The sequence below is a fragment of the Canis lupus genome, chromosome 24, assembly GCF_003254725.2.
Source record: "Canis lupus dingo isolate Sandy chromosome 24, ASM325472v2, whole genome shotgun sequence".
Taxonomy (NCBI): Eukaryota; Metazoa; Chordata; class Mammalia; order Carnivora; family Canidae; genus Canis; species Canis lupus.
In genome coordinates this window covers 36,988,931-37,003,237 of record NC_064266.1, presented here as the reverse complement: position 1 = coordinate 37,003,237, position 14,307 = coordinate 36,988,931, and the positions used below count along the sequence as shown (strand labels likewise).

Here is a 14,307-nt window from a genome sequence, read left to right as displayed (position 1 = left end):
GTCCCGGGATCGAGTCCTGCGTCGGGTTCCCAGCATGGAGCCTGCTTCTCCCTTCTCCTGTGTCTCTGTCTCTGTCTCTCTCTCTATCATGAATAAATAAATAAGTAAATAAATCTTAAAAAAAAAAAAACACCAGGTATTTTTTATAGATTTTGGGGAGTCATTCATGCTAAAATGCGAACACAGGGAGGAGGGCCTGGAGCCCAATGGTAGGTCACTGGCAACCGAAAATCGTTCACATTACCATTATCCCCTGGCTGACTTTTCAGAGCCAACTGATTGATCTTATACAGCTTACATACTTCCAAAAGTACCAAAGTATACTTATAAATATGCCAGGGATGCCAAAGAAATAATAATAGCAAAAATACTTCCCCTCCACTATTTCTACTTGCGCTCCCCAGTTAATCTGAGTCCAGACAATCACAGAGGTCTTCACACCATTTCCAAAGTGGTGATCAGACACCTAAATTTAGTTCACTCAAACCAGGGCTACACGAGAACATTTAGATCTAATGGGTCACTCAAGATGACTAGAACTTCCCAATGTCTCCATGTCATTTCCGTTTGTCTTTTTTTTTTAAGTGAAGTGAGTCATAGTGTATAGATCTTTCTCCTCTGCATAAAACAGTTTTTTGTCTGAAAAGAATGATACTTCTAAATAATTAGGAAATTTTCATATTCATCTTCTTGGACTGTAACAATATAAGCTGTATACAGCAGAAAGGAATTTGAGTGAACTGTTAGAACATGGTTTTAACCTAAGTCAGGCATTCGATCGTATTTCATAATGAAAGCAGCTATAAAAACAAATGTCATTTGGAAGAGTGGCCCACTTTACAAAGCCTGCCTCTAACATGGAATAAATCTTGACTTCAAGTCACGAGCTATTGTTGCAATCTCCTTTATCTGAAACAATCACATCATTCACAGTGAAAAATAGTGAACAGTGCAGAGAATCAAAGAACTGGAGATGAGACAAACAGCAAAACACCTGACCCAAATCTGAAACTACAATCGGAGGGCAGCTCATTAGCTATCTTCATTCATTTCAGCCCTCTTCTCTCTCATATCAGCTCCGAAAAAACAATCCCTCTCCCCTGTCTGCAATCTCTCTCCTCTTCTCCATAGCCAGACCAACTCAAACTTCAGGCTCAGTGTTACTAGCACTTTTCAAAACAGGCACACAATCGCTTAAATGACAGAAAACAATTTTTAAAACCATCTACATATGCTATCGAAGCTGACTTCTTATATAAATGCTAATTAGTATCTACACGATTAAGGTTATTAAAAACACAGTTATGCTCACTTTATCAAACTGAGCTAGCACAGAATCTTAGCACAGAATCTTCTCCTGAGATATTTGTTTCCTAAGCCACCATATTCTACGGCATGGCATTCGAGTCTACTTCACCCTTTGTTCTTCTCCCAATTGTTTCCAAGGTCTTTCATCTTTTTGTTTTAGTTAGGAAAGAAGTATGGTAAGAAATAACTGCACTGTCTCATTTACAAAATTTTAAGCCAAAATTATATATATCACTTTTCTAATCACAATAGACTACACAAGCTCCAAATATCTTTATATAAAGGCTGCCCTCACTGTGACATGTAATAAAGCACGAATTTTTTTACTTCTATGTTCTATCAACAATAAACACGTTTCTTTGAATTCTTGAAAAATAATGGTTTTGGCAAACTGACACACTTTGGGGAAATTTGCCACTTTGGACTTGAGGTCATTTGAACTCTACGTTTTTAAAATTGCCACAGTTGCCCCATAAAGAGCCACTTTTAAACTTAAAACTGAGAGGAGATTCTGATTTCAATTTTAGAAAAGAAAAATATCTGTACGGAATAGGTGAGAAAGCCTACAGTGGACAATTCTTTAAAATAAAAAGAAGCCACCTTCTTTTGTGGATCTGCAATCCGCTAAGAAGCTGGGGAAATCTCAACACATTGCAATGTGACTAACTTCTGGTGTTCAAATGTGACAGACAAACATAAGAACAGCAAGGGAAATCAACTGAAAACCAACATGCTTCATGCTGGTGGTTATGCCTCACACAGTCTTAACAATGCTTGGGTGATGGGTTTCCCCACTCTGCCCTAAAACAGTAGTAAAATTCAACCAAGAACTGGTTTTTGTTTTTCCCAAGAACTTTTTAGAATATGAATTTGTTGTTTGCCAACTTAGTTTCAGTACAGAAGATGTTCCCCAAAGCTTCCTGGGGGCCACCTCCACTTGTGATGGGGCACATATTCTAATCAACACTTTGAGCCAACAATCTCTTCATTTAAAGCCACTGAGACACTACTGCATTAAATTTGATGCAGAAAATTTGCCTACACGTTCTCAAAGTCACTAGTGGAATTCATTCAATTAACTCAGACTAGAGAGAATACAAATTTCACATATTGATTCAGCACACTTATACTGATTACAGTGGCTACAAATATTAGTCTATCAAGAAGTTAATATCCATTACAGTTCTAGTAAGAAGAATCCTGTCAAAATAAGCTTGATGCAAATCCACATGAAGCCAAGCCTGCCAAAAAAAGGCTTTTGTTAGGCAAGCATACCAAAAGAACTGCTTAAAGCTTTTTTCCTTTTTAAGTGGAGCTCAAAATAGACTTTAATTCTACCAGCTGATGGATCTCACAATTTGCCTTTTGGGCCTATAAGCCGAAAACAGAATAAACTGCATTCTCCCTTTACACGAGTAACAAAATCTCCCTATTCCCTCCGTCGCTTATTTAAAATACCGAGTGTGGTTGTGGTTAATCCTCACAACCCCCGCAATGACATTTAATCGGGAGCCCGTGTTTTCTTTAGAGGATTTAGCTGCTTATGAAAGCAGACCTTTTCGTGTTGTTAATCTGATGCTGCAGATAGGTGAGAAACCCTACCTTCCTAACTTTTTATTTATGAACCACGTAACCCACAGGGAGATGGAGGACTGGGAGAGAGGGCTCAATCATCTCAGCCAGGACAAAAAGGAGAAGATGCTCACGGGGGGAAAAGAAGCTATTTTAGAGAAGGGGGAGGTGGGGGACAAAAACAAACAAACAAACAAACAAAAAACGTTAACGGTGACATTTTGGCCCCAGACTGGTGGGTATCGCGGGCCTTCTGGCTGAAAAGCGCTCTGGCCCGACCATGTCGGGGCTCCCCATGCAGCTCACAGCGCGGTCGTCTCTTCCTCTGACAGATCCTCCCTGATCCCCCTGGAGGTGGCCCACCTTCCAGGCTGCGACTCTACCCCGTTAGGATGTCTTGTTTTCTTCACAGCACTTGTCACAACCTCAAAGGGCTCGCTCGTGTTTCTGACTGCCCCACTCGACTCTAAGCTTTGGCGAGAAAAAGAGGGTCCTGCCCGTCTTCCAGCGCCGTGCCCAGCACGGAATGGGCACGCCGATTCATGTTCACTCAATGAATGAGCAGGAAGGGGGGGAAGGGGGCTGTCATCCTTGGGACTTGACACACGCCGGTACGAGGGGAAAGGAAATGGGACGGAGGGAGGGGGGGAGTAACCCTTTCCCCCCAGGGAGACAAAGGAAGAGCGTCTGAGGTGGTCCAGGCTAGAAAAGGAAGTAGTGGGGGGGAGCGTGTGTTCCATCAACCCCCGGGGGACAAAGAGTGGATAAGCAGGGGGGCGGGGTCAGGGGGCGAGGGCCCCGCGCGGAGAGCACCGACCGGAGGCCTCCAGGCTCGAGAGGTCACCCGGGCTGGAGGATACGAGCTGGGGGGGATCCAAGGGGTCCGAGAGGCCCCGGAGAGACGCAGGCCCACCCGGGGGACAAAGAGACAGGAGGCCGCCCCGTGCCGCCGGCGGATCGAATCCTCACGCAGCGGGGCGGAAGCGCAGGGCCAGACCCACAGGCAGCACCGGGCCCGGGGGTCTGAGGGAAGGTTCACGCGGCCTAAGCGAGGGGCCTGCCGCGCTCCGGGGCGCTACCCCACCTGGTAAATGGCCGCCCAGCTCCCGGCCTTGTCGATCTGCTCGAACTCCTTTTCCATCTCCATGACGGGCCAGGGCGGCTGCCGCGCCTCCTCCTGGGCCCACTGTACCGCCTGCCGCTCTAGGCCGCGCCGCGCTCTCAGCTCGGAGCCCCGCCGCAAGCCTCAACTCCCGCCGCTACTGCCGCCCTAGCCGCCGCCGCTGCTTCTTCATGTCAACCCGGCAGCCGGAAGTACGCACCGCGCTGCCGCAGGCTCCGCCCCCCGCGTGGGAGAACCAATCAGCGCCCGAGACTGTCGGCAAGCACTTCCGCGGGGCGGAGCCCGGGGGAGGTGCTGGGGGAAATGGCCTCGGCCCCGCGAGACGTCAGGCAGCGTGCGCTCCCTTCTCCCCCCGCCCCGGGGCTCGGGGCTTGGGCGTGGCGCGCCCCCGTTGCCTAGGCGACCCCGGGAGCCCCGCCCACGCAGCGTGGGTTTGCACGGCCCCAGGGGATCTTAGGTTCGAGCCTCGACGCAGCCCTTGGAGTCGCAGAGTGACCTTGAAGCAGCCGTGAATCTTTCCCGCAGCGCCGAGGCCCCGGCCTCAGTGCTGCCAGCTGGAGTATGGGCCGAGGGCTGCGTGCCTGCTGCCCCTGAGGCCAAACGTCTGCCCCCTTTTCGTGGGTACTGTCCTTGTATGAAACGCAAGATTTCTGCTTGAGGTCTCCTGTCCTGGGCACTGCAGGAATGAATGGATCGGGGTCTTGGAATGATTTTCAATATTTCTCAAAGTAGCAAGGAAATGCTGCCCAGACAACTCGGTGGAGCACAGATTGCATGGTACATCCATCTATTGGATAATGCAGATTTCTGGAACCACTTTAAAAGGATTCAGGTGCCCAGGAATCAGTATTTTTTACCAGCTACCATACTTGAGGTCTTTAAAGCACATACGAGAAAGGCTGGTCAGGTCACCTTCTACCTGAAGCCATTCATTTCTGGGCCTGACATATTATATGGAGATTGTGAACTCCATGGGGTCAGAGGACCTAGAGAATGGAATCATCTCTTGTTCATTGTTCCCATCTCAAGCCTGCCCTAGAGGAGAAGCTTCCTGATACCACTGGTTGAATTCTAGCTCATTCCTCGAGTGGCAGGCACTGTGCCTAGTGCTCCACCTACACATTCTCATTTAATTTCTACAACAACCCTGCAATATAGGCACGATTATTATTCCTGTTTTATAGATGAGGAAGCTGAGGTGCACGGTGGCAAAATCACGTGTCCTTAGTAGCATTACACAGTGGCATGGAAGCCAAGATTTTCACCAAGACTCCAAGGAGAATGCTTGCTTCGGAGGCAGGCTGCCTAGGTCCAAATTTCAGCTCTACTAAATGCTAGATGTGCAACTTTGAGCAAATTATCTACCCTCTCTCTGCTTCTGCTCCCTCCTTCGTAAAATGAGGATAATAAAAGTACCCACCCCATAGAGGTGGTGTGAAGATTGAATGATTTTATGTATTGCTATGGATCTCGCTTTTAGTATAGTGAGTGGATCAACAAATATTCACCCACATTATTATATACTTTCAAATAATAGCAAATAGGAAGGTAAATGAGTGATTATTGAGTAAATGCGGTTGGATTGATAGCCAAAATCCTTAGGAACTCAATATTCCGTGGGGAAAATTAATAGAAGATGCCTATTCTGGCAAAAAGTTTGGAAACCCCTATACTTGGAAGCTGCCTGATTCAAGTCTCAGCCATTTAAGGGACTCTTCAGGTTCTTGCACTCTTCTTACCCTTGTTTATCTGGGTGCTAAATTGTCTGGAACTCACAGAACTGAGAGGTCCTTGGAGGAACAGAGAACAGGCCTGGTTCATTCCTGTCCTCTTGAACTGAGCTAAGTAAGTAAATAAAGCTAATGTCTCTCTGGAGCTCAGGTGGCTGGCCCTCATGCCTGCAGGGAGTGGCACCCAGTGACCGCCACAGCCTCAGAGTGGATCCGAAGCTATGCACAGGTTCTTGGGGGCTGCAGGAGGCTGGTGCAGGGTCTGAGTTTGGGCTGTTTCGTGGCCATATTAATTTCCTAGAGCCGACGTAACAAGTTGTGACCAACTTGGTAGTTTGAAACAACAGAAATTTATGTTCAAACAATTGTGGAGGCCAGAAGTCTGAAATCAAGGTGCAGCAGGGCCGTGCTCCTTCCAAAGGCTCTAGGGGAGAATGCTTCCTTGCCTCTTGCAGCTCCTAGTGCCTTCAGTCATTCCGTGGCCTGTGGTGTATTGCTCCAGTCTCTTGTCTTCATCGCTAACCTGGTTTTCTTCTCTCCATCTTCTCCTTGTCTGTCTGCCTAATCTCCCCTGCCTCACTCTAAGGGTACCTGTCACTGGATTTAGGAACCTAATCTAGGATGATTTGGCAATCCCAGGTAATCCAAGGTGATTTCATTTTGACATCCTTAAATTAATTACATCAGAAAAATTTCTGAAAAAGATCGTATTCTAGATTCCGGGGGTTAGAACTTGGACTTTTTTTTTTTTTTTTTTTTTTTTTTTTGGAGACACCCAACCTATTACCGTGTCAGAGGGTGAAAATTGTCACAGCTATTGATCTTGAATAAAATCCCTAATTTCAGGTATCTGCTAATCCCGTTGTATGCATTCTTCACATAGCAGTAGAGCTTTTAATATTTGGATCATGGGACTCTAGTATATAAAATCCTCCAATAGTTCCCCATCCTTCTTAGAGTGAAACCCAAATAAATCCTAACCCTAGCCCACAAGATGGGCTCCTGCCTACTTCCCCAACCTCTTCCCTCTTCTCATACTCCACTCCATCCCAGTCCTTAATACGTTGAACTAGTTTCCACCTCAGGACCTTTGCCCAGCTGTAACTTCTGCCTGGACCACTCTTCTTAGAGATCTTCTCACCCTTCAGGTCTCAGGTCATATGTCACCTCCGTAGACAGGTCTTTTCTGACCACTCTCTGACACAGAGCTTGTTTCGTGCACCATGGCATTCACCTCTGTTTAAAATTCCCCTTCTTATTTGTTGGCTTGCTTCCCTCTCCTGCCCCCGCCCCCCACTATAGTGTTCAGGGGAGCAGGAACCTTGATTTCTTGTCTGTGTCCCAAGCATCTGATATTTAGTGGAGAGGAGGAACCCAAAGTCTTCTGCGGCTCTCTGAGGCTTTGGATTTCATCAGTAAAGTCCTGCCAGTTCCTGCCAAGGCCTGGCCTAGAACCAGCCAAGCCCTGGGATCCCTCAGAGATTTGATGGTGATGATTGGGACTCTTTTAGTGATGACTGTTTAGAAAGTAAACAAATGACCCTGTGTCATGATAGCTAAAAAACTTTTCCCGGCAGGCATGCCTGAGGAATAGGCTCATGCAGTTTATTGGGCCTTTCCTTCATGGATTTAGCTAATGAAGGAAATCAATGACCCATTAAACTTTTTAAAAAGTCCTAAAGATCTGTCAGTAGAGAAGGATGGCTGTTTACCAAGCCTCCAACAGATCATCTGCTCCTAACTTAGCAGTGTCAGCAAGTTTCCTGGTAAGATCTGTCCTGGCCATTTTTCTGGGAAATAGCCGAGGTTAAGAGCTCGGGATTCAGACTGAGACCCAATTGGTCTCTCATGAAATGTTGCTTCCTCAGAGAGGCCCTGTCTGATGTCTTCCAATCAACGGCATCCCATCACTCTATCCCTTTTCCCTCTTAGCACTTAGCAGGCATTTAAGGACTCATTTTCTCCCGTCTGTTAACATGTGGTATCACATTCTATATTTGTTTTATGTGTCTATCATCCATCGCCACCGCTAAATGTAAAAATCATAAAAGGAAAGAGACTAAGTTGATTTGGTTCAATGCTGTCTTCCTAGAATCATGTCATTCCCACATGAGCACAGGAGTCCTCGGAAGATTCCAGAAACCAGAATGATGGGGTTTCTTTCTACCTCACAGACTCAGAGTTCAAGGGTCGTCAGAGTCATCTAGCTCCCTTTGTCCACCCGTGAGGACACATGGCCAGGAAAAGAAGTGGCCCTGCTGTCTGAGAGTCACACATGTTCTCCTAACATAGTCTGGCACCTTGATTTGGATGGCTTGCTGGTTTGGGGGCAGCCAAAGACCTCCCTGAGATGGAATAACCAACTGGGGACAGAGCCAACGCCCACAGTGCTGGAGACTAGATGCACAGCGTTTCAGTCTCCAGCCACAGACTGCACTAGGTAACAGTGTGGTCTTACATTTCATACTTCCCAACAGCCCAGCAAGCCCCACGTTATCCCATTTTGCAGGTGAGAAAATGATTGTTCAGAGAGCATAAAGAGGTCAAATCAGTAAATACCCAAATACAGGATGCTGGCTTGAGCACAGTGGGATAGGAAGCTTTTAAATCTTGCATCTGCTCCTTACTTGCTCTCAGACCTTGGGCAAGTTGCTTAAACCCCTGGTGTCAGCCTGGATGTTTTCCAGTGAGAAAAACCCAACTGAAAGTGGCTTTCACAAAATGGGGAATTTACTGGCTCATGAAACTGGGAAGTCCAAAGGCGGCTTGCTTCAGGCACAGCGCTATCCAGGAGCTCAAACAATATTGTCTTGACTCTCTCTCCAGCTCTTATCTGCTGCCCCTGTGTTAACTTCACATTCAGGCAGGCTCTCCCCCTGAGGTCACCAGGATGGCCCCAGTGGCTCTAGGCTCACACCCTGCCAACACAGCAATCCCAATGGGAAGGGTGCTTCTTTTCCCCTGGTATTCTCAGTACAAATCTGGGCCTTGAATCCTATTGGTCAACTGAGTCTCACATCTCCACACCAATCTCTTTGTCCAAGGGAAATATTGGCAAAAGAAGACACAGAGGCCCAGAAAGTTCAACTTCTTAACCAAGGTCACATAGCTATAGGTAGTGAAGTGGGATTTAAATTTAAACATAGGCAGTCTGGTTTTAGCAACTGTGCTCTCGGCCATGATGCTATACAGTCTCTCCAAGGACCCCCATAACCACTAAACAAATAATAACAATGAAGAGATAATAATAATGATAATAATTGTCACTTACAATAACACGGTGGAGTCTGTATTACTTTCCGTCGTTTGAACTGAGGCACAGAAAGGTTAAGCAACTTGCTTATGGTCACACAGCTAAGAAAGGGTGGAATCAGGACTTGAACTCAGGTTAGCTCTAGATGCTGCTCCCAGTTCTGGAATTCTGTCTGTAGGTATAACTTCTGTGTTTCAGAATTCTGAGCAAGGTTTTCAGTCCAGAAGCTCCTCACGTATGTCCTTACTGGACCCCCCTCACCTACATCTTCACTCCCAGAAAATATTTTAAACTACTTCAAACCATTAAAAAGGAAAAAAAATAAATGTATATCTCTAATCTGGAGCTGCCTGTCCTGAAGGGTGGCTGCCCAGTGGGGGGAGGACTGCTCAGGGGGAAGGAACTAGGGGAATCACGTGGGTTCTGAGAAAGAAGTGTTAGAGGCATGCGGGAAGGTTCTTGAAGGGAAGTTAGACCCAAGGATGGAAACTAGACCAGGGCCCATGCTTTCAGCAAAGGAGGAGCCCAGGAGGGTTTCCAGAGGCCACTGCAACTTCCCCTACCCTCCAGTTTAGAGGGTTGAAGGTTAGGGGACACTTTCATTGCACATGTAGTGATTCTGGGCACAGGTTCTGGAACCCAGCTGACTTGGGCTTGGGTGCCCTTGGATAAGTTTCTCACCCTCTGCAAACTTTGGTTTTCAGTCTACTTCCATCAAGGCAGGGATGTGATGGTCAGACGAAATGGTGTCCAGCTTGGTCTCCAGTTCACAGTAACGAATTAATACACGTGGCTGCTGTCATTCTGACTGCGTAGGCTGGTGAGTGGAAAAAGCAGGCAGCCACATGCTTCCAGATGTTTCTATAGTATATGTTGTAACCAGCTGTCTACCATCTCTAATTTTTGTCCTGCTGGTGGAGGTGAGCAGGGCCAGCTTTGTGGGCATGTGTGCAATCCGTGCACATCCTTATGAAGATTTTGAACTTCTTAATAATTTTTGAACAAGGGACCCTGTGTATTCATTTGAACTACGTAGCTAGTCCTAGAGGTGAGATCTTGATTTTCAAATTCTTGAAGTGGGTTAGAAGCTATTTCTGTTTTTGAAAATGGAAATGGTCTCTCCCCTTTATTCTGGGAGGAGCCACTGCTCTTGGGGGGAAGTCCTAAAACAGTGACATTATCCAGATACAGATTCCCTATATTAGATTGTATACTACTGTTCAGTAACAGAAATTAGAATATCTACATGTATTGGGTGTGTTAACTCTAGGCCAGGCTCTGTGCTAAGCGAGTACTTTGTCTCCATCACCTCTTGAGATCTTCCCAACAAACCTGTGAGAGGGGCTGTCATTAACCTCATTTCAAGATGAGGAAACAGAGTGGTTATGTAACTTGTCCACTGTCACACAGCAGTGTTGGCATAATGAGTTCAGTGGGTCTAAAGATAGCAGCCTTTTAGAGAAAATGAATTACGTTCCAAGATTACATTTAGATTGAAATGTTCTGGGAATCCTTGGGAGAGATGTGTGTCTTTTTGATTAAGTATCTGCTCGAGTAGTTTTTTGTGTTTGAGGATGAAAATAGCCTTTTGTTTGAGACTGGGCTGTGCAGAGAGACAGTGCCTGGCCCCAAATTTTCTTCTCCTTATGCTGGAGACAGACATGCGGAGGGGACCCCGCACTTGGAGTGACCTAAAGCAGAGGGACCTAGACTAGGAGGAATGTGCTTACACCTTTGAGGCTGGCCTCCCCTGGGCTGTGGGGACCACACAGCAGATGGAGTTCCCCCACTGCCCATATCTGGGGTAAGTAAGGAAGAGAAGGGTTCTAAATTCTAGAGAGAAAGGGTCAGGAAACCTCCCTCCACGAGAGGTAGGCTGACTCCCACATCCTGGTGGCAGGCTGGAGAGAAAGGAGGGCAAAGACCAGCACCAGGGAAAGCATGCCACAGCTACGTGGGCTCTAGGAGCTATTTGTTTACAATTTCATTTTGTGTGTTTCTTTTCCACAATTTAACTCCACCTGTTATCTCCAAGGCTTCAATAAAATTTTGTTCCCTGCTAGGGACTCACCTTAGCATTGGGGTCAGATGTTAATTGTCACCAGATGTTAAATGTCACTCCTGTTTTTTTCATAGAAACAGGATTGCAGCCAGGCAAATGGCTGCCCAGCAAGAGACATTTCCCAGCTTCCCTTGCAGCTAGATAGATACACTAGGTGACTATATACTGGCCAATAGGATGAGGATGGAAATGATGTAATCTACCTCTAAATCACACCCTCGGGATCCAGCGGGATCCAGTGGCGCTGCGGTTTGGCCCCTGCCTTTGGCCCAGGGCACGATCCTGGACACCTGGGATTGAATCCCACGTCGGGCTCCCGGTGCATGGAGCCTGCTTCTCCCTCTGCCTATGTCTCTGCCTCTCTCTCTCTCTCTGTGTGACTATCATAAATAAAATAAACTGAAACTTTAAAAAAATAAATAAATAAATCACACCCTCAAAGACTCAGGTGGTGTTGGGGGTCGGGGGCAGGGGAAGTTCTTTCTTTCATATTTTCATCCATCCTGCTGCCTGAAATGTGGTCATAGAGGCCTTCAACCTGAATGCAAAGCAACAATGCAAGGGGAACAGGAGGACAAGGTACAAGGAGCCTGGCACCCTGACTTGGAGAAGCTGCCCCATCCTCCCCAAAGTGATCACACACAGATTGTTACATGAGAGGGTTATAAAAAAGGGCTGCTATTCACCTGATAGGTGTGGGTCCAGTTGCTTACAGACATCATTCTGATTGTTCGAAATGAATGGCTTTTTTTAAGCTGATGTTAGTGGTGGTTTTTTTTTTTTTTTTTTTTTTTTTTTAGTGGTAGTCTTAATTATGATACGTGAACCTATATTCTAATGAACCCAGGGTTCTTAAGGAAGAGGGCTGGGTACCGTTGCCAGGTCAAGATGGTATAGGAGACAGGAGCAGTTAAAACCTGTCAGACAAAGACAGTAAAGTCCTGAGAGATGGCTCACTATGGTTGCCAGGCAGCTCCAAGGACAGGCCATGGGACATGTAAACATCCTGCCAGAGATTCTGAGTAGTATCCTGCAGAAAGAACCTGATAAAAAATTCAGTCTTCTTATAGTCATGGGGTCTTCTTGGAAATTTGGGGGACAGCTAGAGTAATAAATCGTGTGTAGCTAATGTTAATTCCCTTTTGAGGTAGATATTTTTGGTTGTCTATTTACCCATCACTCTTCCCCTTCCTCTTGGTTGATGGAGACCACCTGTTATAACAGAGGCTGAAAAATTGAGATGTCCTTTTACAAGTCACCTTTGCAGTCAGAGCATGGACATATGACTCCATCCCAGCCAATGGGATGTGAGGCAAAGTCTGCCCAGGAGCTTCTGGGAAAGGTTTCTTCCTTTTTCTAAGAGAGACACATGAAAGAAAGTGTGCCTTTTCTTTGCCAGGCAAAGGCTGGAGGAGCAGAGAGATAGACAGCACCTGGGTCTTTGGCAACATCGTTGGGTTGTTGAACTGTCCCTGTAACCACCTAGGTCTAGTCTTCTTTGTAAAGATCATAAATGTTTTTGTTGCTAAAGTCATTTTGGGTTGGCTTTTTTGTTACTCACAGCCCAAAACATGCTAACTGATCCACTGCCTTTGTCTTCTTTCTCTACCTTCTTCCAGTCCTATGGGTCTCGAGTTTAACCACATGCCTTCTCCAGAGCACCAGCTGCTTTGGAAGTCAAGATCTCTTGGAAACCACCTGCATCAACTTGTCACCACTGTCCTAAATAAGAACCTCCTTGTCACTCCGTGCTTCTTCATTTCAGGAGTGAGATCTATATCTGGGTAGGGTGAAAGCAGAACTTCAGCCTTTGTGCAAACTTCTATTTTGGCATGGATCAATCCTCTAGTATGGGTCTTATCAGGCCACCTCTGTGTCTCCCTCTGCTGACTAGGAGCCCCTCACAGGCATGGAATGTGTAGTATTCATCCTGGCACATCCCCAGGGTAACTCAGGACCTGGGCAAGAGGAGGTGCTCCCTGAGTGCTTGTTGAATGAATACATGAAGTAATGAATCATCTAAACCAAAAAAAAAAAAAAAAAAAAAATGAATCATCTAAACCCAGTGTTATCATCTCCCTAAACAGAGCAGATTTCCCTCCCCATTGTCCTCCTACGCTACTCTAGGACAAGCCAGTTCTTGCAGAAATAGAGCCAGGAAGAAAAAGTTAATCCAACTCTCTTTGCAAAGCAGCTCCTAATCCTCTCCTTAAAATCCCTTTAACCCACCTGCTATCAGCCTCAGCTCTGGTTCAGCACCCAGCCAGCTCTAGCTCTGACCCAGGTCTTCTCAGAAAAGGGAAAAGGGGAGGGGGGAGAGGAGGACGGAAACTGTATTTAAGACACTTCCAGAAATGTGGAAGAAGTAAAGATGGAAGAAATCCAGAGTGGACATTCTCTCCACTCAGAGTTGTAAGTTCCTGCATTGGAAGGCAGGGCATTTTAATTTTTCTCAGTTCTTTTTCTAATCACAAAAAGGAATACACATTTAATGAAGAAATCTTGGAAAGTGCATGTGAGAGAGAGAGAGAACACATTTTTTTTTTTTTGAGAGAGAACACTTAGCTTCTTTGTCTCACTGCTTACAATGTTCACTGTTAACATTTTGATTCGTGTGTTTTCACATCTCTTGAGTTCCTGCCTCTTCCTCTCTACCTCCATCTCCCTCTACCTCGGCCCAGCTCTTCTCTTCCACTATGTCTGCCTCTCTCGGTCTTAAACTCCTTTGCTCCTTCTCTCTCTATCAAACTCAACTGTTTCCAAGTTCTTCACCCTTCAGAGAGGGTCATTCCTCCCTTTAAGAACCCATCCATGTGTTCTAATTCCCATCTTATGAAGCAGTTGGGCATCGAGTCACTTTCCCTTTACAGTGCTTTCTAGAAACCAAATACAGTGTCCTCTAACTCTGGCTGTTGCAGCCTCTCCTTGCTGTAAATTGTTGCTTCAGGCTCTTCTCCAGCCATTCCCCCTCCCGCCCCCGCCCCAGCTCTTCATGTATCAGTGCCGAATGCTTTGGGCTACAAAGAACATTTGATCTGACTACTGGCAGCCTGAGGAGGTCAGAGTTTATTTTCTCCACAGAAGAAGTCTGGGGAGAGGTGTTCTCTCATCATGCTGATGACCTGCCCACATTTCCTCAGTGCACAGTGTTCACATCTGCAGCTCTCTGGCTGGCCATCGGAGTGGGCTCAGCTCACCTCAGGGCCTGGCCAGAAGTGCTGGGGAGTTAGTGTCTTCAGAAGCAGTTACTCAATCAGTA

The 14,307-nt window shown here is 46.3% G+C and overlaps 1 protein-coding gene across 4 annotated transcripts in view; it reads right to left on the bottom strand.

Annotated features, from left to right (window-relative positions):
* Positions 1-4,231, bottom strand: part of PTPN1 (protein tyrosine phosphatase non-receptor type 1) — an 80,460-nt gene extending 76,229 nt beyond the window's left edge. For 2 of the 4 annotated variants that reach the window (XR_007405378.1, XM_025470402.3), the window contains exon 1: positions 3,965-4,231. Coding sequence is in view for 1 of the 4 variants with exons in the window: in XM_025470402.3 (XP_025326187.1) it covers positions 3,965-4,027 (63 nt within the window). In the remaining 3 variants the exon portion in view is untranslated. The remainder of the gene's footprint in view (positions 1-3,964) is intronic. The other 2 variants (XM_035705784.2, XM_035705785.2) reach the window with 1 other exon arrangement.
* Between the last annotated feature and the right edge of the window lie 10,076 nt (positions 4,232-14,307).